The sequence below is a fragment of the Symphalangus syndactylus genome, chromosome 18 (genome assembly GCF_028878055.3).
Source record: "Symphalangus syndactylus isolate Jambi chromosome 18, NHGRI_mSymSyn1-v2.1_pri, whole genome shotgun sequence".
Lineage (NCBI taxonomy): Eukaryota > Metazoa > Chordata > Mammalia > Primates > Hylobatidae > Symphalangus > Symphalangus syndactylus.
In genome coordinates this window covers 45,643,645-45,668,094 of record NC_072440.2, presented here as the reverse complement: position 1 = coordinate 45,668,094, position 24,450 = coordinate 45,643,645, and the positions used below count along the sequence as shown (strand labels likewise).

General features: G+C 35.2%; 1 protein-coding gene across 3 annotated transcripts in view; it reads right to left on the bottom strand.

Moving 5' to 3' along the window:
- Positions 1–24,450, bottom strand: part of ARL15 (ADP ribosylation factor like GTPase 15) — a 430,737-nt gene that overhangs the window by 211,385 nt on the left and 194,902 nt on the right. For all 3 annotated transcript variants that reach the window (XM_055253826.2, XM_055253824.2, XM_055253825.2), the window contains one exon: positions 22,154–22,362. In XM_055253826.2, the coding sequence (XP_055109801.1) occupies positions 22,154–22,362 (209 nt within the window). The remainder of the gene's footprint in view (positions 1–22,153; positions 22,363–24,450) is intronic.

Here is a 24,450-nt window from a genome sequence, read left to right as displayed (position 1 = left end):
GTCTGCAGAGCATATGTTCCAGCAACCCAGTTGTGGGCCTTCTCCTGGACCAGTAAAACTCCATCTGGTATGGGAGGCTAACTGTTCCCCAGGTGGTGTGCCCACCTGTCAACTGACAGTTGGGCTTGTGCCACTAAGAATAAGGGCAGACACATTTTGGCACAGGCCTTTGGAGCGTTTCTTTAACTTAATGGCCGAGCAAGACTTGAGATGAAGAGATGAGGAAACACAGAAAAAAAAAAATGCAATGGGCCCTGCTGGTCCCAGGCATCAGCTAGGGAATCTAGGTCACGCCTAGAACAGGCGTCTGATGGGGTATGCCATAGAGGGCGGAGAGTGGCAGGGAATGGTGCCAGCCTCTGCCTTTCTGGGCTTGCCAGCCCTTGGCAGGGATTCTGGAAAACGAGACATCCCAAGTCAAACGCATTTCCACACATTCCTCTCCCTCTCCTGCCTCTAGCTACTTACATGTGGTTAATAGACAGACTGCTCAAATTGAAAACACACACACACACACACACACACCACCACCACCACCACCATCACCAGGATATGAATCTATACACGTTCATTCCAGAATGTTTAGGTTGAAAATACACGTACAAATATAGTCTCCTGGTGAAGCTCTGTGCTTTGTATTTATTCCAAGTGATGTCCACAATCTTTTTGGAATTCTTCTGGCATCTGGCTTTAGAATCCTTGGCATATTCTTGTCAATACCCTCAGGTGACGAAAGATGTTTTGTTCTGAAGAGTACATTTTATTTACCAAGCTTATGGAATTAGATGCTCCATCAATCCATATTGAATATATGAATAAATGGATGGGTGAAACAAACACATACCTTTAGTTCTTAGACAAATTCCTAATTAAATGAGTGACCAAGAATGGAATGTACAATTTTTTAATTTTAAAAAATCAAACAAAAAATAAAAAATAGAGATTTTCTTGTATGGCTCATATGGTAGAACCCAGAAGACCATTTCAGTGGAACAAAGGAGACCACTGAAATAACCAGAGAACCACTCAAGGTGATCCTGGATATAGGGGATATTAACCTTTTAATCTTTGCATTATTCCTTAAAGGGTTTAGATCCATTTGCTCCTTGTCTTCTCCTATCCTCTAGTCCTGAAATCACCAGGGTACAAAGCCTCAAGAGGCTGCTCTCTCCCTTACTGGGCTGGGTTTCTAAGATATCTCTGACCAGATCTTAGAGATAACTCCAATCCAGAGGATCTTTAGGCTGATATTTATTCTACCAAATCCTACACTGATACTAATTTTCAAACTTAGATGTATTTTAAATAGGAAAAGAAGACCCAAATTATACCATTTCAACTTACCTTATTTTTTCCTGTAAAACAATATATCATAAATTTTAAAAGTCTCTGTGCTTAGAAGAAGGTGGCATTCATACATTTCTGGGGTGTCTTTTAAAGAGCCTTATTGGTCCATAGCTACATCCCATACACATATATATTATAGGCACATTTACATGCAGACATATAAAGGAAGTATTCATAAAGGACGAGTGATGAACAAACACAAAGCCATGCTTTGATGTTAAAGATGCAGTCCTTCACTGTTGAGAAGGATGTGTAATTGAATTCTTGGTAATCACTGAGAATGGTGTCTATTGTTGAATGTAGAGTGCTCACAGAAGTCTTGTCTAGGGAGTTTGCTCTGTTCTAAGGTGAATTCTCCATAGCTCAACTCAAACATGAAAGGCGTCCTGGCATTGAGCCAAATGCCTAGGCCAGGGTGTTCTCTGGATCCTGCTGGGGTCACTGAAAGACCAAAGCAAGCACCCCAAACCTGGCCTGACATGAACCGAGAAAACTTGGGCAGCATTTGGCCCCAGGGTAAGGATGTGACAGAGCCTGCTCACTCTCCCTGCACACACTTTGGCACACATTCAGCAACGCTCTATTTGATTGCTATCTTTCCCTAATAAAGAGCTAGGCTTTTAGTGGATGTTCTGATTCTCATAATGCAAAGACAGAAGGTATGTGTGAAAGTCTCCAGCAACACTATGCTTCCTCCACATAGTCTACCCACTAAATGACTGACTTGGATTTCTTGCAAAGATTGAATGCTGGAGGTAATTTAATAATTTAAGTACAATATAAACATTTAAAGTAAAAAAAAAAAAGAAAAAAAGACTGATTTGGGTTATTAAACTTTTAAAATATGAAAGTGATTTGTGAAAAATGTGCAAAAATGATTTTTATTCTTTTCTTTTTTTTTTTTTTTTTTTTTTTTTTTTGAGACGGAGTCTTTCTCTGTCCCCCAGGCTGGAGTGCGGTGGCGCGATCTTGGCTCACCGCAACCTCCACCTCCTGGGTTCACGCCATTCTCCTGCCTCAGCCTCCCGAGTAGCTGGGACCACAGGCGCCCGCCAACACGCCCGGCTAATTTTTTTGTATTTTTTTAGTAGAGACGGGGTTTCACCGTGTTAGCCAGGATGGTCTCGATCTCCTGACCTCATGATCCACCCGCCTCGGCCTCCCAAAGTGCTGGGATTACAGGCTTGAGCCACCGTGCCCGGCCTATTCTTTTCTTAAATACCATTATTATACAATATTTAAGTGATTTTGCTATTGGTGGGAAGTTTAGAATGCATCCTGATGAATATCAAGGGTCTGCTATAAAAACAGATTATCTTAAATATAATTTATGTGGATGCAACACACACAGTGTTTAAAATCCACATTCTTAAGTGCAGATGTGTTTTCAGTGTGGTCTCAGAGTGAAGGTTTCTATACAGGGTTTAGTCTGAGAAACAACTCAGGGAACAGATGAAAGGCATTTCAGATGATTACCCTAGAGACACAGTGGTGCTCAAGACTTGATGCATATAGGCCATAGTGGGCTAGTAGATACATTTTTGACATTTACCACCTGCTTAGCAAATGTCATACTAGTTCATTTTGATATTCACCAAATTTGTGACTTCCTAGACCAGACCATGTCGAGTCTCATAAGGCTTTTATTTGGATTGCCTTAAAAATTGCCATATTTTCCCAATACTTAATAGTACTTCAATTTCTTAAAATATAGAGGAAAAAAAGAAAAATTTTGCTAATTAAATCCTGTCAGAAGTACACGAATTCTGTTTTAAAACAACAATATTAAAGATTTTTAATTAGGAATAAAACATGGAAATTCCCAACTAAGATATAACATAGCAAAAAAAAAAAAAAAAAAAAAAAAAAAAAAAAAAAAAAAAAAAACCAGTAATAATATAGAGACTACACAAAGGTAAAATAACAGCAACAAAAAAGGCACTGGAGTATACAATTCATATATGTATTTTAAGTAACTACTACCACTTTCTCTTAAATGCCCTAATAAAGCATTTTAAGAAATGCTATAATACCTTAATAATAATTCATTACCATTATCTACATGGTTCATTTTATCTACCTCTAAAAAAGAATTACTATCACTTTGCTATAAAGCAAACAGTTCTGAAAACTACCCACTTGGAACGCTGTACAATGACCAGGCCTGGGTCTGTATTGCTCACTACTCTACATCCAGGACACAATGCACTGTTTGTCCCATCATAAGCATTGAATAAATTTGTTCATCTGACAAGTATTTACGAGCATCTACTATGTTTAAGGAGCTGTTCTAGGCACCTATAAATACATCAATAATCAAAACAAAGATACCTGCCCAATGGATATTTGCTGACTTGATAAAAGTTAGATCAGCAGCCTTCTTTGAATATCAACTACTACTGACATAGAGATGTGGCACAACTATATGAATGAAAGAAGAAAACAGTGTGAAATCAAGACTCGAAATTCTTTTGAGAACTAAGATATATTTTCTAATGCCTCTGTCCTTCAGTGGGCCTGCAGCATTGCATAGGACAGGGAAAAGGATTTAGGAATTCACTGTCACTTTGAGGTCATATGAGTTGATCTAAAATCTCAGTTCATCTTTCCTCCATCATATGTTACCTGGGTCATAGAGGGCATGAATTTAATAAGAGGTATTAAAAAAAGGAACTACTATCTAATGACAAGGCTGCCTTTTAAACTCTGTAATAGTTGTTTCCTGTTTATGCATAGGAAGATGTATATTTAGAAAATTTATAGTTCTTTTTAGAATGGCTAACAATTACCAGAATATGACATGTTTTATAGCCCCATGCCTTTTCTTAAACTGTTCCCTTTGTCCCCAAAGACCCTTTTCTACTGTCCTTTTCCTTTCTCATCTCTTGTTTGTTAAACTGATGAATGAAAAAACACATGAATGAATGGAGGTTGAGAGCTGCTAAAGACTGGTTACAGCCAGGAAAGCTTACGGAGGAAGCTGGATGTTTACAGAAATGGCTTTAGGTGTCATTAGTTCTGTAATATAGTCCTATGTTGTTTCTGAAAACAAAGATAGACAGGACAGTAAGTTAAGCCCAAATCAGCAGGCTTTCTCCACCAAGTACTAGAATACAATAGCCACTCTGTTTCACAAATATGTAAAAACACACTTGGCTTAGTTTCTTCAATATATTACTCTCATTTCAATTGAGCTCATTTGTAAAAAGGGCCCATCTGCAAATTGGTAACTGGGGCCTGTCCAAGTAGCAAAAAACATAAAAAACATCCAAAGAGAAAAAAACTTGAATCAAGACTTCAAAGTAAAAAAAAAAACAAAAAAAAAGAAAGAAAATTAGATTACATTTTAAAAATCAAATAATAAAATATTTTTGTTATTTTTAAAAAAATTTAGTGGCAGGAGATTGCTGTGGTAGAATAAAAGAGCACATCATACAAAGTCCAAAGAGTCGGGTTTAGGTCAGTATGAGAAGTTGGATCTTGCATAATTTATTACTTCATTTTTGTGGACCTTAAGTCTTTCATTTATAAAATGGATAAGGAGATAATACCACATTTCCCAGAACAATCAAGAGAAGTGCCTGATACAATGTATGCGAAACATACTCACCACTGTTCACGTTAGTTCATATTAATTTCAGTTCCTCCTCTGCACTCCCTTAGTACTCTTTCTTTACATATTTCCAGCGGCTTTTACCATAATATATTGTGATTATCTGTTATATGTAGGTTATTAATCTTTATACCTGTCATTCTGTTATTCATTTTTGTACCTCCTTACACAATGGTGGCACACAATAAGTGTGCAAAAAATATTGTTTGAAGAGAATGAACACAAGTTGTTTTGTTAAATGAACAATGACATTTCATTTCATTCTATTTTTTATTTATTTTTTAGAAACAGAGTCTCGTCCCGTCACTTAGGCTGGAGTGCAGTGGTGCCATCTTGGCTCACTGCAACCGCCAACTCCTGGGTTCAAGTGATTTTCCTGCCTCAGCCTCCTGAGTAGCTGGAATTACAGGCACCCGCCACCACGCCCAGCTAATTTTTGTATTTTTAGTAGAGATAGGGTTTCACCATGTTGGCCAGGTTGGTCTCAAACTCCTGACCTCAAGTGATTCATCCACCTTGGCCTCCCATGTGCTGGGATGACAGGTGTGAGCCACCACGCCCAGCCTAATAATGACATTTTAAAAACACGGAAGTATGCCTAAAATTCTAAACCAAAGTATTTCTCATCTTTGAAAAAGTTGCTTTTGCCAATTTGTAGATAGGCAGGCCTATCTACAAACAGCACAGTTTTCTACAGCTAAGTCTTCATATACTGGTTACTATGTAAGGCTTAAATTTGGTCTATTTAATGTTGAACAAAATTCTTTATCCTGTTGAACAAAATTATTCTTAACACAGCCAGAGTACCTGAATCAAGACTATGGGAGTAGCCAGCCCATCTCCTGGGCACCCTTATTGCACAAAGAAAACAAGTTACATACATTTTATAGCTCTAAGGCAACAACTACCCAGGGAGTAACTTATGTCTAACACAGGCCGGGTGCAGTGGCTCACGAGGTCAAGAGATCAAGACCATCCTGGCCAACATGGTGAAACCCCGTCTGTACTAAAAATAGAAAAAAATTAACTGGGTTTGATGGCACGCACCTGTAGTCCCAGCTACTCGGGAGGCTGAGGCAGAAGAATCGCTTGAAGCTGGGAGGCGGAGGCTGCAGTGAGCCGAGATCACATCACTGCACTCCAGCCTGGTGACAGAGTGAGACTCCGTCTCAAGAAACAAACAAACAAACAAACAAAAAACTTATGTCTGCCACAACCAGCCAATAAGATTGCCATTTGTTTAGGCTTGCATTTTTATTTCGAACACAAAGTTTTAGATTCTCTCTCTATCTTAACTAAAATCAAGAAGCCGGCACTACCAAATGTTATTTAATTCTACAGAGAGATTGCTTTTAATTGGCTAGTCTTACAAAAATGGTAGTCAAATAAAAGCATAATTGTGATCAATAACTGTAAAATAGTTTGTAGTATATAAATTCCAAAATTCTTTTGAATATGAAGAACATTTTACATTCAAGTAGATCACTTTTAGGTTCCTATAATAACATCTAAGCTCAGTAACATGCTACCAGAACTTGGTTATTTTTTGGTAAGCCATCTTTTTCATCTAAAAGGAGTAAAAGAAGAGTAAGATGTAAAATATACTCATTTATGCTTAAGGTGGAGGAAGGAAGAACTTTAAAACCTCATTTGGTTTGACCAATTAACATTCTGATTGTACTCTACAGGGAGAGCACACAAAGTGTATACATGCACACACAGACATCACTGCTGATGTGCAGGGACAAATTTAAGAGCTACCTCCCATTATGAGGACATAAATTCACAAACACACTCTTACAGCATTTCCAAATGGAAAGCATGGGCACCTCATTAGGGGTCGAACATAGGGCATAAAAAAGTACAACGACCTTGCTGGGTTTGGCTTCTCTTTCACATCCACGTTCCTTGTAAAACAGGCCAACCATGAGAGGATGTTTAAAACTTGTAGCATTAAAAAAGAATCTAGGGTCATATAATTATTTCATAAATATATGTAAGACTGAGGAAAGTTGGATGCTCCTCTGTTTGCTGCAATTCAAAGGTAAGTGAAAACCAACTTTGGAATTAATAGCTTTCGGAGATCTGAAAGCTTTCTAATACCAGGATTTTCAATGCTGCAATTTAACGACAACCCTGCTGTTGGCCTTTTCTGACCTGTTGTGAAGTAAATCAGGCAAACTAATGTGGGCTAACAAGTCTTTTTCACACTATTCGATCCCCCTGCTTCTCTTTTCTCCGCAGACATCGCCTTTCTCCCACTTTCTGTCTAGCCATCCTCCGTCAAAGCACACAAAATGGCCACTGTAACCCTGCATCACTGCTCATTAGATCACAGGTTAGTCAAGTGGAACTGCCCGGGGTTCCCAAAGGAGAGCTATACTTCAAAAATCTGTCCATGTCAAATGAAGAAAAAAACCCTGAGCGTGGGGTCACCCAGATCAATGATCAAAAGAAACTGAGAATGAAGGGGGAAAAAAGCACACCCTCGTTTTTGTTAAAAACACACAGGTCTGATTTATTATAAGGAATACAGAGATACGATGGTGTTTCCTCCTCTTCTGCCCTGTTTTCATTTTTTAACTAATTTAATCAGGTCCTGTTGGTTGTTAAACTTCAGATTTTGGAGAGTCTACAACTAATCCTTAAAATTTTCCCCCAAAGAAAACCCATTCTAGGAAATCCAGTTTGAAGGAGGACTCCTAAATGTTTCCAAAAACACTTGAAAAGCAATAAAAGTAATACAAAGTAATCCATCTTTAATGCTTGAGAAGATTCTATTTAAATCTGAGAGTAAGAGGTGGTGCGACATACACTTTAACACACTTTAAAATAATCCGAGTAACCTCCTGAGCCTTCAAAGAGGGGAAACAACAATCTGTCAATCACGTTAGGAGCACACACAAGTGACATGCTATAAAAAGGCAGATTTCCGGATTTTGGTGAGGCTGCAAAGATATGCAGGTAGGCCTATACCTTGTTTAATCATCTCCCTCATTTCTTCTATGCTATTCAAAGTATAACATTCTATATTTGCATTTGTACTTTTTGAAAAAAATAACACTACTAATATAACAGTACTGCAAACTAGACATATTAAAAATGAGGACAGAATGATATATCTGGAACACCTTAAAGAACAACACTTGGTATCAAATTTCACAAGTGAAAATCACCAAAAGATTTGGTTTTCCTGGTTTCCTCATAACTAGAGAGAAAAGTACATTTTACTGGCTAACGATTAAAAAAAATTTTCTGCCCGGAATGCCACATATATGAATGAAAGTAAAATAAGTTAACTGCTTATAATTTCACCTAACAAAAGTTGTAAGGGATGTGTAAGGGCCTTATAGCTTTGCAGTATTTTCTTTTTTACATTTGGAATTTAGTCTTTAAGTACCCTCAAAGGAATATAAATATATTCCTTTGTGACTAAATTAAATTTTTTTTGTTTGACTTTTGGGTATTTAAAAAGCACTCCCATGACACTCACTCTATACTAGACACTGATATAATTGCCTTATGGAACATTAACTCATTCAACCCTCAAAATAACCCTGTCAGGAGGAGGGGGAAGGAAGTAGGGAGCAACTGTTAATACTGAGTAAGACTCTCTATGTGCTATGCCCTCCTTTAATCCTCACCATTCACTACGAGGTAGGTTCTAGGATTAGAACATTTTACAGATGAGAAAACAGACTTTTAAGTTTTTGCCAAATATAATTTAGATGGTCAACAGTAAGAAGGATTTAAATCCAAAAGTTCTGACTTCCGAGTCTTACTGTTTGTCATCTCCAAACCAAAGTGCCAAGTTAAATATTCATCAAGTTAAACTTGGGTATATCCTGTGACCCCGTAACTGCAATTTTACATGTATTCACTTGAGAAATGCTTGCATATACAAGGAAACATGTACAAAGATATTTATCAACAGCTTTGTTTATAATCACAAAAAATCTAGAAAGAACTTAAATATAAAGAAAACAGCAGAACATTTTTTAAAATGCTGTAAGGCATCACTTATATGTAACTGCAATTTTACATGTATTCACTTGAGAAATGCTTGCATATACAAGGAAACATGTACAAAGATATTTATCAACAGCTTTGTTTATAATCACAAAAAATCTAGAAAGAACTTAAATATAAAGAAAACAGCAGAACATTTTTTAAAATGCTGTAAGGCATCACTTATATAAATTTTTATCACACAAACCATTATTCTATGTTATTTAGAGACACACGCATATGTAGTCAAAACATAGAAATGTACACTGGGAAAGATATACACCAACTTTAAGATATTTCTTGCTTCTGAAGGAGAAAGGATGCGAAAATGATGAGGAAGGGAAAGGAAGGAGCTTTAAATGCAGCTTTCATGATTTGTTTCTTTAAAGAAAAGATTTGAAATAAATATGATAACATTTTATCATGGGTAATGTCTGAAACAAACATTAACATTTTATCATGGGTAATGGGTTGGATGGGTTTGTCTGATATTTTCTATACTTATATATATGTTTGAAATTTTTCATAATAAATACAATATGACTGCTTAGATGTTTACCTCATGAAATCACAAATAAATTGTGAAATTACTGTATATGGTTCCTCTAAGTCCTCTCCCTTATTTGACTCAGTAAATTGCTAAAAATTCATATCTTGGTAACAAGTTAGAGATTAAACTATTAAAATTAATTTTCTTAAAAGTGTTTTAGAACTACCATCTTTAAGAAAATCACTAAATTTGAAGGAATTTAATGAATTCAAATATGGACTATATTAATATATAGTCTATGTTTCATTTCGTTGCTAAAGAAAATTCATTAAGTTGGCATTTCTAACCTTTTGACATTCAAAGTTTAGTAATAAAGCAGCCTGGTTTCAGACTGAGAATTGTAAATTAGAGCTGAACAGGGCACTTGAGTAAAAAGTGAACTACTTTTCACTGTACACCTTTTTGTAAAATTGTACCACGTGGCTTTATTAATCATTCAGGCTGATTATTAAAATAAGATTGAAGATTTAAAAATTATGTAATATCACATGGGGATCCAAATGAAAATGATAGAAATACATTTTCTATAGAACCTTAGTCATACAATCTTAATTGACAGAGGATGGATCAAGCAATCTCAACTACAATTCTTTACAAATGTATGCATATTTGTAAACAAAATGAGTGAGAGAAGAGTTGTTATTCTAAAAATAATTGTGGTGAAAGTAAACCCGCAAATTACAGCCACATCTCTTCCTTTAACATCTTAAAAATATGATATAACTTTAAATAATATATATTTTTCAGTTCAGCATTACCATGGCTAAAGAAACATATGACAAAGTTTTGACTAACTAGAGTATAAATAAAAACAAATAATGAAAGAATTATAATTTTTGTAATCCATTTTTAACAGATGAAATTACAAAATTACAGATTCGTATTGAGTGTTTTATAAAAAAGCAATGTCTAGGACCTAAAAGTCAGTCATTGCTTCAACAAAATATATTTTCTGCATCTACACTGCTAGAACTAATGTTCTAAATAATTGAAGGGCTACTACAACATTCAGAATAATTAAAGAAGACTGTATTTCCCTAGAGCAGAAAACTGTGCTAATACAGTTTAAAAGAGTTCACAATATGAAAAGAAAACAAGGAGCTTCACTGGTAAAGAAAAAAAGATAGCTATAGTGCTCAAAAAATTTCCATTAACAGTAACAGGCCATTCATTACTCAAGTAACCTGATGACCTCATGCTTTGCCTTAAAATCTATTTTCGTTTTTTCACTTAAAAAATGGACTTAATTTGCTTATTAACATAAAAGTCATTAAAAAGCCAGTGTTAAGAAAACAGAAAAATGTCCCAACTTATACTTAAAGAAAAACATCAAAGTTAATATGCAAAATTGGTATCCAAAATATGCAAACATATATTTCCATATTTATGAATGTCTATTTAAATAGTTTACATATTAAACATTTAAATAATTCAAATATTTACACTTAACTCTCCAATAAATTTGACCAAAACTATTTTATTTTTTGTTTTATTTAATTTTTTTGAGACAGAGTCTCACTCTGTCACTTAGACTGGAGTGCAGTGATGTGATCTTGGCTCAGTGCAACCTCTGCCTCCTGGCTTCAAGTAATTCCCGTGCCTCAGCCTTCCGAGTAGCTGGAATTACAGGCGTGCACCACCACGCCCGGCTAATTTTTGTATTTTAGTAGAGAATGGGTTTCACCATGTTGGCCAGGCTTGTCTCGAACTCCTGGCTTTATGGGATCCACCCGCCTCGGCCTCCTAAACTGCTGGGATTACAGGTGTGAGCCACCATGTCTGGCCCAATAAATACCACTTTAAATGAAACTATATGAAAACTGAGTAAAATGTAAATCTTTATGTATAACAAGAAAGAAAGTGTTCTTTCTAAACAATTTGTGCCATGTTTTGGAAAATCAGGACATTTATCTGGACACAGTGATTTGCTTTCCCACAATAATAATAATAACAGTAGTAACAATACTGTTTTGTGCATATACATTGTACCTCCATCTCAAGATCCTTTTTGGCCTATTTTTCAGGATCCCTCTAATGATTATTCAGTCTTCTCTTCAATGAAATATGCTAACGCCCGATGAGAGAGTATCTTTCTTTTACAGCACAGTTAACAACTGCAATTCTTCAACCAGCTGTTCTCTAAGGATTCCCCTGACAAGCTCTTAGTTTCATTGCATTATGGCCCTTTCAATAAAGAATTACTTTGGCTTGACAAATAATTAGTCATAACCAGTATCAAAAAATAAATATTACAAATTCTACATGATAAAATTATATTGTTCTATGTGACTTCTCAATTATTTAACAGTTCACATGTAGAACCTTCTTCCCATATGGCTCCATTGGTTTAACTTCTCATTTATGAAAACAATCCCAGTTATTTTACGGAGCTAGTTACCATCTAAATATTATAGCCCCATAATCTTATGTCAGGTGTAGCATGAACTAAAACTCAATCTATGTATACTGTGTTTAGGGCAACTGAATCCAGGCACTTGAACATATTAAGATATAAGCCTGAATAAAACAAAATTAAACTCTACTTGACTCTTCTCCTTTGTAACCTAGTAAAAAACTTGTAAATATTTTTTGTAGTCAAATATTTATATGTGTACCAATTTAGATCTTGGAATTTCTACTAAAGAAGGTAATTACCACTTCACTATTAGATACTGTGATAACAAACACAGCAAAGACAATAACAGGCCCAGTCAGTTGAAAGCTATGTGGTACCTTCAAAATGAGATATTTTTCTTCATTAGACCTTTGTAATATACCTTCTTATTGGTATTGAAAGTGTGCATCATATCTTCACTCAAAACTACTAGATAACCTTTCTTCATGATATAAATCCTTGAAGTGGTAATGTGACTTGAAATAATACAGTCATGGCTGAATATAAAATTCTATACAGAGATATTATTAAAGAAAAAGAATGAGAGATTGTAGATACCAATAAACAAAAGTGAAAGGAGGTACTATAAACAAATTACTCAGGTTTGGATTAGTTCATTTCCGAGCCTAGGTACACTGGAAGAGTGGCCACTTCTAAGTTGCATTCAGTCTATTATATGTAGCATTGTACATGTCCAGTTCATTGTTTTCATCAAAGGCACATGCAGTTCATAGGTAAGGAAAAAATAAATAAAGTGGCAAGGAGAAAAAGCCTGCTTCTAAGTAGGAGAGTATTCTATCCATCGCAAAAGATGAAAGCAGGTATCTCTTATTACATGTTTTTGTTCTCAGAGAAACAAGGCCAAAAATATGTGATTTTCGTATTTGTGTTAACACAGCAGAACTTTTCAAAGTAACTGCCAGAAATGGACCAGCTTTCTTACCTGTTTTTTCCATGCTTTAAGTTAAGGATGTCTGCCTCATTATGAACATTACTGGTTCCCCCAGACTTCTGTAGTCTGGCTTTGCTGTGATTACTGGTCAAAACCTTTAATTACAGTATATAGTTTGTGCAGCTGCCTGGAAATTGGTCTCAGGGTCAGTGGCTCTTCCCGTTCCCCTCTTTCCATTCTTTTGAAGCAATATTGCTGAACTGAAGGCATTGTTCCAGCTTTCTGGTGTGCTCTGTCTGCTGCACATTATGAATAGCTTTGCAATCACTCTAGCAATTGGTTCTTCAACTGCCTTTAGGTTGTCAATTGTAATTCATTGGCTTCAGGCACCTTTTCTCTTTTCATTCTCTTGAGGTCTTTTATTACTTAATTTGCAATAATATTAGGGAATGTCTTCTTCAGACATGTCACTAATGCCTTACTGATTATGAGGCTGGGGGTACATCTGACTTTCATACACTCGCTTGTTAAAATGTTTCAATATTCCCTTCATCTCTGTGACTTGTGATGCCAATATTTGCAGTACCTTGCAAAGATGTTTGCTTAATGCTGAAGTCTTCTCTCTAAAGAATAATCTAAAGACTCCTCCTTAAGATATTTTTATTGGGGTTAATTTATATAATTAGTTATGGTTATTTTTATAACTTCCCAAAGATATGATTTCTCATTTTTATAATAAGAACTAAGATTTCATATGTTCTTCCCATATTAATGCTCTATTCTTTTTTAACATATAAAAATTATAATTTTAAGCTCCACACAACTCAGAGATAGTGAAGTAGAAATCAGTGGCTATGTTTTCAGAACCTTTTAAGAAGACCTGTATTTGCTCCTCAGACATATTTTTAGAGATTATATAAGAAAACATTAAGACTATTCAAAATGAGTGCCAATGCTTCTACATTACAGAATCAAGAGGAAGTTTTGTTTCTGTTTTTTCAGGGGAAGGAATAAACAAATATATCTCTTGCTCCATTAAGAAAAAAAGTAAACCATTTGTGCATTATGTCTCAAATCCTTAGTTCTGGATAAAATCCAACAGATTAACCTTTCTCATTAGTCTCAGCCATCTCAGAGCAACCAAGGGTATTTTAAAGCAGACACTATGTAATAATAATAATGATAATAATTATCATAATGATAATAACTAACGCTTATTGTGCTTTTTATCTTCAAAGTACCTTACTGACATTAACTATGTGTCTATTTTCAAATTAATTTACCTCGACAAATGTTTTATTAACTTTGTAAGCTATGGAATGTGTAGTGACTGAGTTCTCTTTTGCAAATAAAAAAATAAATGAAAGGAACTAAGGGACAAGGAAAGGGTACCTTAAACTTTTGCCTCAAATCAGCCATTGCCTTTGTTGAATGAGGATTAATGAAATGCTAATTTTTATAAAATATAATATTAAAATACAGATCTAAAGTGTGAAGATCACCACTACAACAACACAAATACATACTACCTCAGAAAGATTAGAAAGTAACCAAATAATATTGTTTGGATAAAATCAGTCTGTAACTTTACTAGTTATGATTCTTTATAAAATATTTAAATATGCATACAAAGGAAAAGTATTAAATATAAGAATTTTTTAAGATCCTTCTAAGTTTCACTTATGTAATAAATGGTTTTATTAATTAAAAGGCTACATTTTTTTTTATTTGTTTGTTTGTTTTTTGAGACAGAGCCACACTCTATCACCCAGGCTATAATGCAGTTGTGTGATCTTGGCTCACGGCAGTCTCCACCTCCCGAGTTCAAGCCATTCTCCTGCCTCAGCCTCCCAAGTAACAGGGACTACAGGGGCACGCCACTATGCCCAGCTAATTTTTCTATTTTTAGTAGAGACAGAGTTTCACTATGTTGGTCAGGCTGGTCTCGAACTCCTGACCTCAAGTGATTTGCCTGCCTCGGCCTCATTTGTTTTTAATAAATTGAATTCATCACTTTAAAACCATGTCATTATGTTCCCTTAGAGCTTCATTATGTACCAGTCTCTGTGTGATATATCTAAACAGGAAAAAATAGATTTTGATGCTAGCAAACAAAATAAGCTCTATAAGATAAATATAGGCAATTATTTAAAAATGCATTAAAAGAATACCATTTGGTCAAGATGTCCAGCCAATTTCTATAAGGGATTTTGGAAATAGTACCCTGATATGGTGTTAAACAAAGTCCACAAATAGACGAACACAAATGGAGAAACATAAAATCAAACATTTGTAAATATGATAATTAACAAGTTGAATCTTTTTAAAACTATGTATTAACATGGTTAGAGTGGTGAGGATTCGAGGAAGATGTGGTTTGTAAGCAATATTAACAGGTCAGGTTTGGTGTTTCAGGAAAATAAAAATTTTTATATTCAAGGATAAAAATAGATGCATTGGCTTGAGTAAAGAGAGAGTAAGGAAATCTGGATAAAGTTGATGGTATGAAGCCAGTAAGAAAAGATGTATGGTAAGATTTGGAGGTAGTCACTCTTTCAAACCAAATACAGTTATCCCTTGGTATCTTTTGAGGATGGGGTCCAGAACCTCCCATGGATACCAAAATCTGAGATGCATAAATCCCTGATATCAAATGGAGCAGTATTATCATATAACCTATGTACATCCTCCCATATACTTTAAATCATTCCTAGATTACTTAAAATACCTAATAATGTAAATGCTACATATATAGTTGTTATACTGTATTATTTAGGGAATATTGACAAATAGACTGTACATGTTGAATTCAGAGAATGGTGTTTTTCCCTGAATATTTTCAATTGGTGGTTGGTTGAATACATGAATGGCAGAACTCACAGATATGGAGGGTTGACTGTTTATTGACCACAGACACATAAACAAGCCATAATTCCTGTCCTCCAACAAACTTACAACCTTAAGGAGTAGACAGAAAAGTTATAGGCAAAATTCTAATATTATGATTTGGATAAGCGCAGGTTGCCAAGGAAAATCAGATGAGAGAGCCCAACTCAGGCATGGGCATTCAAGACGACTTCCTGATGTAATACATAATCTTGAGGGGGTTGTATTAGTCCACTTTTATACTGCTGATAAAGACATACTCAAGACTGGGAAGAAAGAGAGGTTTAATTGAACTTACAGTTCCACATGGCTGGGGAGGCCTCAGAATCACGGTGGGAGGTGAAAGGTACTTCTTCCATGGTGGTGGCAAGAGAAAAATGAAGAAGGAGCAAAAGCAGAACCCCCTGATAAATCCATCAGATCTCGTGAGACTTACTCACTATCACGAGAATAGCATAGGAAAGACTGGCCCCCACGATTCAATTGCCTCCTCCTGGCTCCCTCCCACAACACGTGAGAATTCTGGGACATACAATTCAAGTTTAGATTTAGGTAGGGGCACAGCCGAACCATATCAGGGGTTTTCCTAGTGAATTAGGAATAGTGAATGGTAGATAAGCATAAGTGAGTGAAGAAAAAGGAATCCGATGCACATTAACATAGAAGATCTGTGGAATTACATTCGATTCCAGAAGGAATTAAAAGATTAATAATATTAGAAGGTTTTAAAATATGGGTATCATGAAACATCGATAGGAAGTTTGCTTGTTCTGCTCTGTGTTGAAAAATAGTGAGAAAAGAGGAGATCTAGGGGTGTAAACTATTAGGAAACTCTGAGAAGCACTGCAGAGGCAGAAGTGGGAGAATGAGACTGTGAAAAGTCTAGATGTGGAGAATAAAAAAGAGTAAGAATTGAAAGAGGCTTCAAAATGTTTACTTTACACAAAATGAAGATATGTATGTGACTGAAGAAAGGAAGATAGTGGAAAGGAATGGAGGTTTTAAAAGAGAACATAATAAATTACTTTTTGTATATACATTGACATATTTTGAGATGTATTACCTTATTACCCTCATCTAAATAATTTGCTTGATAAAATGGACATTTCTTACATAACATATTTGTTCATGGAAGTTTTGCTTTTGGTGGACAAGGCACATTGTAATCATATTGCTTGGTAGATGCAAGAAACACAGGTATACAGAGGAAAAAATAGTGAGATCAAGGCGGATAGACATAGAATCAGGAAAATCAGGTATACAAACTTAATTTTCTCAAAGAATGCATATAGAAATAAATGAATGAATGTATAATAAATAAAATATTCTGGCTGTTTTACTACTTTCAGCTTAAAAGTTGCTCTTCAAAATACACTTAAAATAATGACATTCTTATACCTAATGAAATGATCGCTAATTCAGAAATATTTATTTCTCTTGATAAATATTTTCAAGAGATAGCTGAGTCATTCAGTGGAAAATTGACTTCCAAACCCTCATTGTTTCCTCAATATTTAATTGTAACAGTGTGCAGTACATCTGTAAGGAATGAACAAAAAACAGTTTGTATCTCTCATATCATTTTAGAATAAGTATACGTCCCATAGGGGAATTTTCAAACTGCTCACACCATAGGTATGTACACTGCTCCATGTGAAATCAAATCAGTGTTCTAAAATGCTGCCAAGAGGCAGGTCAAGATACTTGGAAAACTCTTCAGATTTAAAGTATATGACACTTTCAAATGATTATTTTACAAACACATTTCTCTACATATACAGAAAGTAGTATTAAATTAAGCTAAGTATTTTACATGATTTAAACACTGATTTGCATTTTTTAATAAAAGATTTGTCACATGAAGTCAGAGAAGATACTCAGTAGTTCATAAAGTTACCAAAAAAGAAATGATCTGTTATAAATATAAAATAATTTAAACTATAGTTTATTATCTAGGGACACAGATTGCCCAACAATTTCAGTCTTTCAAAACTCTGATCCTTTGTAGAAAGGAAAAAAAAAGTACACAATGTAGCACTAATCACCTACAAATAAGTAGTTATAATTAAATGTGATAGTTAAATACCATAGAAACATACTAGCACCCTCTTCAAGAAGATGTCTAATACTAAAAAGTGAAAATTAAATAAACTCTTCATGGCACAGAGTAATGAATGCATTGTTCAAAAAAATCTGAATATTTATAACCAAAATAAAACATGGTCTAAAAAACCAGTAATGTTTATATCATTACAAAAATACTTGCAAATACTTTTCTCGCATTTATATTTTGTTTTTCAAACATAACACGAAGTTCTATGCACGTCATAATAACAAATTGAATTAAAATTGTATAAAAATTGAGAAATGGCCTGATCACAAATTTTAACTTTAATGTTGACACCCTAATTTAGAAACTGTATTTTCCTGTGTTAATGAGCCACGGAACAAATAGAGTCATTCAGCCTTATAATTCTGCTTCAAAACTCTGTTTCACAGTCTTCATATTTCTCAATTAGTATTTGCTTTAATAGAAAATATTCAACAAATAGTTAACACTGTACTTTTGATATACTATTTCTGAAAAAGTTAAATACTTTTGGATTAAGGATATACACAAACATCAAACCAGATGACATTGCTAGAAAATATAGACTGTTTCATGTTAACAAAACGTGTCCTTTTATAAGACACAACGTCCAGTAAAATGAAAATAAGATTTTAAAAACCAGGAGGTAAAAGAATCACAATCAGCAGCGGTGTAGAAGGAAAATAGGATTACATTTATTGGCTACTATATCAACTTAACTTCTCATAAAATCCTCCTGATCTATTAAATAACTTCAGAACTGAAGTATGCTCTCCTATGGGAGTTGTAAAACAAATTAGATACAATTACAATTCAATACAAATGAGAAACCAACCTATTTACCCTTAAGATTTCTCTCATTTTGTAGCTTTATCATTTAAATTAGATCAGAATTTTCCCTAATGTACCAAGTGGGCCACTTGACATAATAATAAATTTTTCTCGAATGCTTTCTATAGAGAAAAATAGTTGATATGAGTAAATTCTGGAATTCACCTCCCCAAAGTGAATACAACAAACATCTGTTGCAAGAATTGCTTGGCTTTCAGACAGTATGTAAAGGGTGTTCTTTTTCCCAGTGTTTTGCTGGTTTTTTGTTTTGTTTTGTTTTTTTAAGCTTGTTTAAAAATACATGTTTTCACTATCAGCTCTCAAGACATAAAATCTTAAAATTCTGGTAAGTTAAACCCAGGTCATTACCAGGTATATTACAGAAAGAAAAAATATGTAATGTACAAGACTCCACTTGCTTCTGAAAGGGCAAGAAAATAATTGGGCATGTTGCCCTCTGCCTGTGGGTTACATAGTAATTTTAACCATTGTCTTCGTTTCTTAATTCAGTGTTCCACACAAACATAGCAACACTCATAGTAGGGGAAGGGACTACATATATAACTTCCTTATGATTTTTATTCTCTTTGGAGTCCCACTGATAATTCGACTTTCTCTTTTGAATTTCACTGGCTTCTCCCCACTTTTAAAGTCAACAGTATCCAGACATGCTCATCAAGCAATAGTGTGTTTGTAAAGTTTCACTCCAGTGAGAGGATAAATTATTGCACATTTTCTGCATTAAACATAAAATGTAATAATTTCAATGGAGTGAGAAGAAGAATCAATAGACTTTATGACTGATTATCTTTTCTAACTGAATCAAAGTTTAGTGCTTTTTGGTAAGTTGAATGCATCTTCCTTGATTCTGACAGAACAGAATTTTACCTAAAATTCACAAGTATTTTGCAGATTAAAATACCACCTTTTTAGCATTGGGAAATTCCATAAAACATACACAAATTAACAGGAGCAAATGAGTAAGAATGCTTATCAGCAATAGGGCACAGGATGTGCAACACCTTTAAGAAAGAGAATAAAAAGACGACCGTTATCTAAATATATTTCTAGTTAACACATGACTTTGCTCACTTTTCAATCTTCTACTGCCTCTTCTATAATACCAATGCCTGCTCCCAACGATTTTAAAGTTATTGTGTACAAAATGTTTCAGATTCAGTTCCACAACTCCATTTTTATGCTAACAATAAGGTACTGATTTAATTCTTAAAACATTCCTGAGAGCATTTCAACAAGGCATTTTAATACACTACACAGAGAAACTTCTTTGTCATCAAGAAATGGGAAAAATCTAGGATGTATCCTCTTGTTTTTAGGCCAGACCCGAAGTAAGTATAACCATGTCACTGTGCTTCCACAAACTTCAAGACCTATAATGGAATTAGCCCATGTGTCCCATTAAAGCAGTCTAAAGTGTAGACACGCACCTGTAGCGTATATGTTTATTTAATCATGGGGAAAAATGCTTTACTTAAAGCAGTCCCCATATTGGTATTATGCAAATTCCATTACGAGCAAAAGTTTTGAGAAAAGTAAATTTAAAATGGATACAAATAAAAAGGAAACTCAAAGCCACATATGCTCCAGTATACACAAGTTTAGAATCATTTTCAGACCATATCTATGACAACGCTACATTTATAGCCATCAGTCTTACTGAAAGATGAATCACAAAAACAAGGAAAAAGATATTTGCTCTTTACCTAGGAAAGATAGCCAGCCAACACACTCAAGGAATACTCAGAAGCAATTAATTGCTAAAAGCTTCCTTTATTCAATGTGATCATCTTTCATTCCTGTGGAGGGTAACCATAAGTCATAGGTTTAAAGATACATTACTTTCAATTATATGATGCCTAAGGAAAACAGATACACAGGTTCATAACTTTAAAAGAAGAAAGAAAAGAAAATCTTTTTTTCAGATATTGCAAACAACTTGAATGAAGTTATCTGAAGTTAAAATGGCACTTATATCTATGTTTTACCAATGTGTGTATGTATTATGTATATATTACATACACACATTATACTGTCTACATGTAGTAGTGTACACATACATATTACCAGATTTTTCAGAATGAACAGCTGAATAACAATGCATTCTCAGCAAATGACCTTATAATCATAAACTACCCTTCATTACATACTATTATATCTACTCTATAGGCAGAAAAACTGATGCTGCGAAGTTAAAAGATTTACAAACTAAGGTCTTAAAAGCACATTAGGAGACACCATCATTATAATGCTGAAGATCTTCACATTAATGACTTTCTGAATAGATTTTTATTGCTATTTTTTACTTAATTACTTAATATTATCTATAAGGTATTTTTCAAACTCTATTCTTTAAAAGGTGCTATGTACTTAATGCTGAATGAGGCAACTAAAGTGAGACATGAGCTCTGTCTGTTGAATAATAGGTCTTTGCCTTACTTTTTTTTTACTGTGTTTCTAAAATTTGAATAAAAACTCTATTTATATGGTTCTTCTATTTAGGTGTTTAAACTTCAATGTAAATTATCCAAATTAATCCTATTAACTTATCATAATAAATTGCATTATTCTCATTTTAGAGGTGAGAAGCCAGGCACAGGAATAAAGCTATCTGCCGTGGATCACACGCTAAGTGTGAGGGAGGTCTGGAGTTAGAACATGTTATGTCCTTGGCTCCTCATTTATTTTTCAGGTTGAAGGGCAAGACTGTTCATATTAATCATCTCATTCTAAAATCACTTGAGGAAGCACGCAATTTTCTGAAGCAGAGGGGAAATCATATCCTGAAAGTTGCAAGTATAAAGGAATACATCAAGAGTTTTGATTTCACTGTACTTACGTTATAATTCACTATAATTTAACTTTTAAAAACTATTCACGTATCTCATTACTGTAGTACCATGAATCAGAAGCTCTGTTGGCTGAGACTCTATTTGACCAGAATTAGTCTCATGCTTTTATAGGAGAGATACAAGCTAAGAAATAAAATTAAATGAGGAAGATAAACATTGGTTCCATGTTAAAATGTATTTGATGGCATGGAATTTGCAAGACAAGACATCAATTTTCAGCCTAGCAGATTAGAGAATAGGATCCATTAATCCTAGCCAACATTGAACACTTCAGAGGAACAAGAACATGACATCTGAAGGCGAGTAATGCATGGAAATACTCACGATATGTTCCTAGAAAAGCTGAAGAAGAGAATGAACTAAGTCCACAGGTTAAAACAACATTAAATAACCAGGCCTTTAGCCCCTCAAAATAGATGAAAAATATAACCAGAAACATCTTTTAACCATTGCTAAATAGCTAGAAAACTCTGTGCTCTCCAAGTAGGGTTAGGTATGTAAACAAGTGCTAACAGATTGATACAGGCTTTCTGCTTCCTATGAAAACTAAGGTTTCATGTTGAAAGCAGCACAACCAGCACATTCCTAATTATATGCATTTTTCCGGGTTCCAACGTGGCAGCAAAAGTACAAGCAAGGAAGACAAAGAGTTGTCATGTTAATGGGACATACCTCTTGTACTGAGCGAGCTGCTGGCTTGTCTTGATGATTGGCCAATATTAGAAAGGGTAAAGTGCATAACTGTGGATGCTGAAGAGCTGAGTGCAGCTCATTTCTAGCAGCTTCTAAATCATCCTCTGAAGAGGCACTGTCTAATACAAATATTACCCCTTGAGATCCTTGGTAGTAGCGGCTCCAGTATTTCCGGATATTATCAGCCCCTGTCAAAAACAAAACAAATTTTCATTTTAAAAAGAGCTTTCAGCAACTGAAAAATGTTCCCAACAGTAATTCCTACTGGAAACCAATGTATCTTTTAAAAATTAAGTGCTAAACTCTGTGGTATGGATTAGAACAGGAATTTAGAAAAGGCAGAGATCACAGTGGATGGGAACAAAGAAGGCAGTAGAGCCAATAGGTACATTTGGCCTTGAAGGAAGACACAAAATCTAAGCCATTCTTAATGACTTTTATATAAAAATGTGTGTGAGAGAGCCAGGATAAATACTTCCTAGACTTAAAAGGATATTTTCAGACTTTAATAGTCTCAAATGAACTACACTCTCTACAAATTGAGACTGAACGTGCCTCAGAGAGCTGCATGGCCTAGACATCCACCAAGGCTTCTTTCCAAACCATTAACATTAGCTTGGTGATACTTTTTAACAGAACTGCTTGCTGATCAGGACAGCCTTGTTTAATTTCACCTAGAGAGTTATTAGCACAATAGATCTATGTGTCAAAGTGCTAAAGTTTGTGAAAAACTAAAATCATGGCCTTTGATACAATTATATGATTCTGTTTGGCTTCATAACCCATGAGGAAAAATAACAGACAACAGGTGTGCACTTATGGTCTCAATGAGATAAGATGCTTATTAAAAAAACAAAAACAAAAAAACATATGGAGAGGCTGGGTGCGGTGGTTCACACCTGTAATCTTAGCACTTTGGGAGGCCAAGGAAGGTGAATCACCTGAGGTCAGGAGTTCAAGACCAGCCTGGCCAACATGGTGAAACCCCTTATCTACTAAAAATACAAAAATTAGCCAGGCGTGGCAGTGGGTGCCTGTAATCCCAGCTACTTGGGAGGCTAAGGCTGAGGCAGGAGGATCGCTTGAACCCGGGAGGTGGAGGTTGCAGTGAGACAAGATGGCGCCACTGCACTCCAGCCTGGGCAATACAGCAAGGCTCCATCTCAAGAAAACAACAACAACAACAACAACAACAACAACAACAACAACACATGGAGAGTCTCATCAGCCAAGGCATGTCATGTATTATTCCTCTTTGTATTTCCATTATATGGCACAACATCTAACTCAAAGTTCAGTACTAGAATAATGAAAATTGAGGGAATGAGGCAGTAAAATTATATACTAATTAAGCTTTACAAATTTGAGACGAGAACAAACTCTAGAGATGATTTAGTCCAACTCTCTGAGGAAACTGAGGCAGAGAGAGGTAAAGTAAGTGATCCCTTGTCATGTATCTAATAAATCACAAAATTGGGATTTGCATGAGTTAGTAGACAGCCTGTCCAGGGAAGGCACAGGCACTTTCCCTTACATCCTGGTGACTGCTTTCATTACTTTCATTCAAGAATAGGAGGGGCAATATGTGTGCATGTGTAGGAAAGGGGTGCTATTGGTTATATAACGACAATTAGATTTCAAGGAATTTCACCAATTTATTGCATATGATCAAGTCCGAACCAGTTAATAACGGTATTTTAGTCATCCACTGAACATCTAGCTCCTATGTTTGACATATTATGTTATGTGTTAGGGAAACAGTGGGGACTGCAGTTGGTGTGCCCTGGCTGGCAAGGGTCACCTGTTTGCTTCTCTTCCCAACTCTGTGCTCAGTGACATCCTGTTGGTAGCTTGAAATCAATCAGGGTGAAAGTACTGTCACTATGGAAATCAGCAAATCCTACAGATCAAGTCCTTTCCTCTCTCAGAGAGCCAACACACCACTGATGACACTGAGCAGCTTATATTTTCTGGGAGAAATAGAAAAGAAAACTAAAAGATTACAATAGAGTACAAGAAAGTGCTGTCATACAGGTACTCATTAGGTCCTCTGGGAGCAAGAGATAGGCATTTCATCCAAGTGGGGCAATTCTTTTTTAATTTCATTTTTTAAATTTGAGATGCGTTCTCGCTATGTTGCCTAGGCTGGACTCAAGACTCAAGTAATTCTCCTGCATCAGCCTCTTGGGTAGCTGGGACTAAAGGCACATACCACGGTGCCCAGGGGGGCAAATCTCTTGAAAGAATAATATCAGTAGCCAAACAGCTCCCATTTG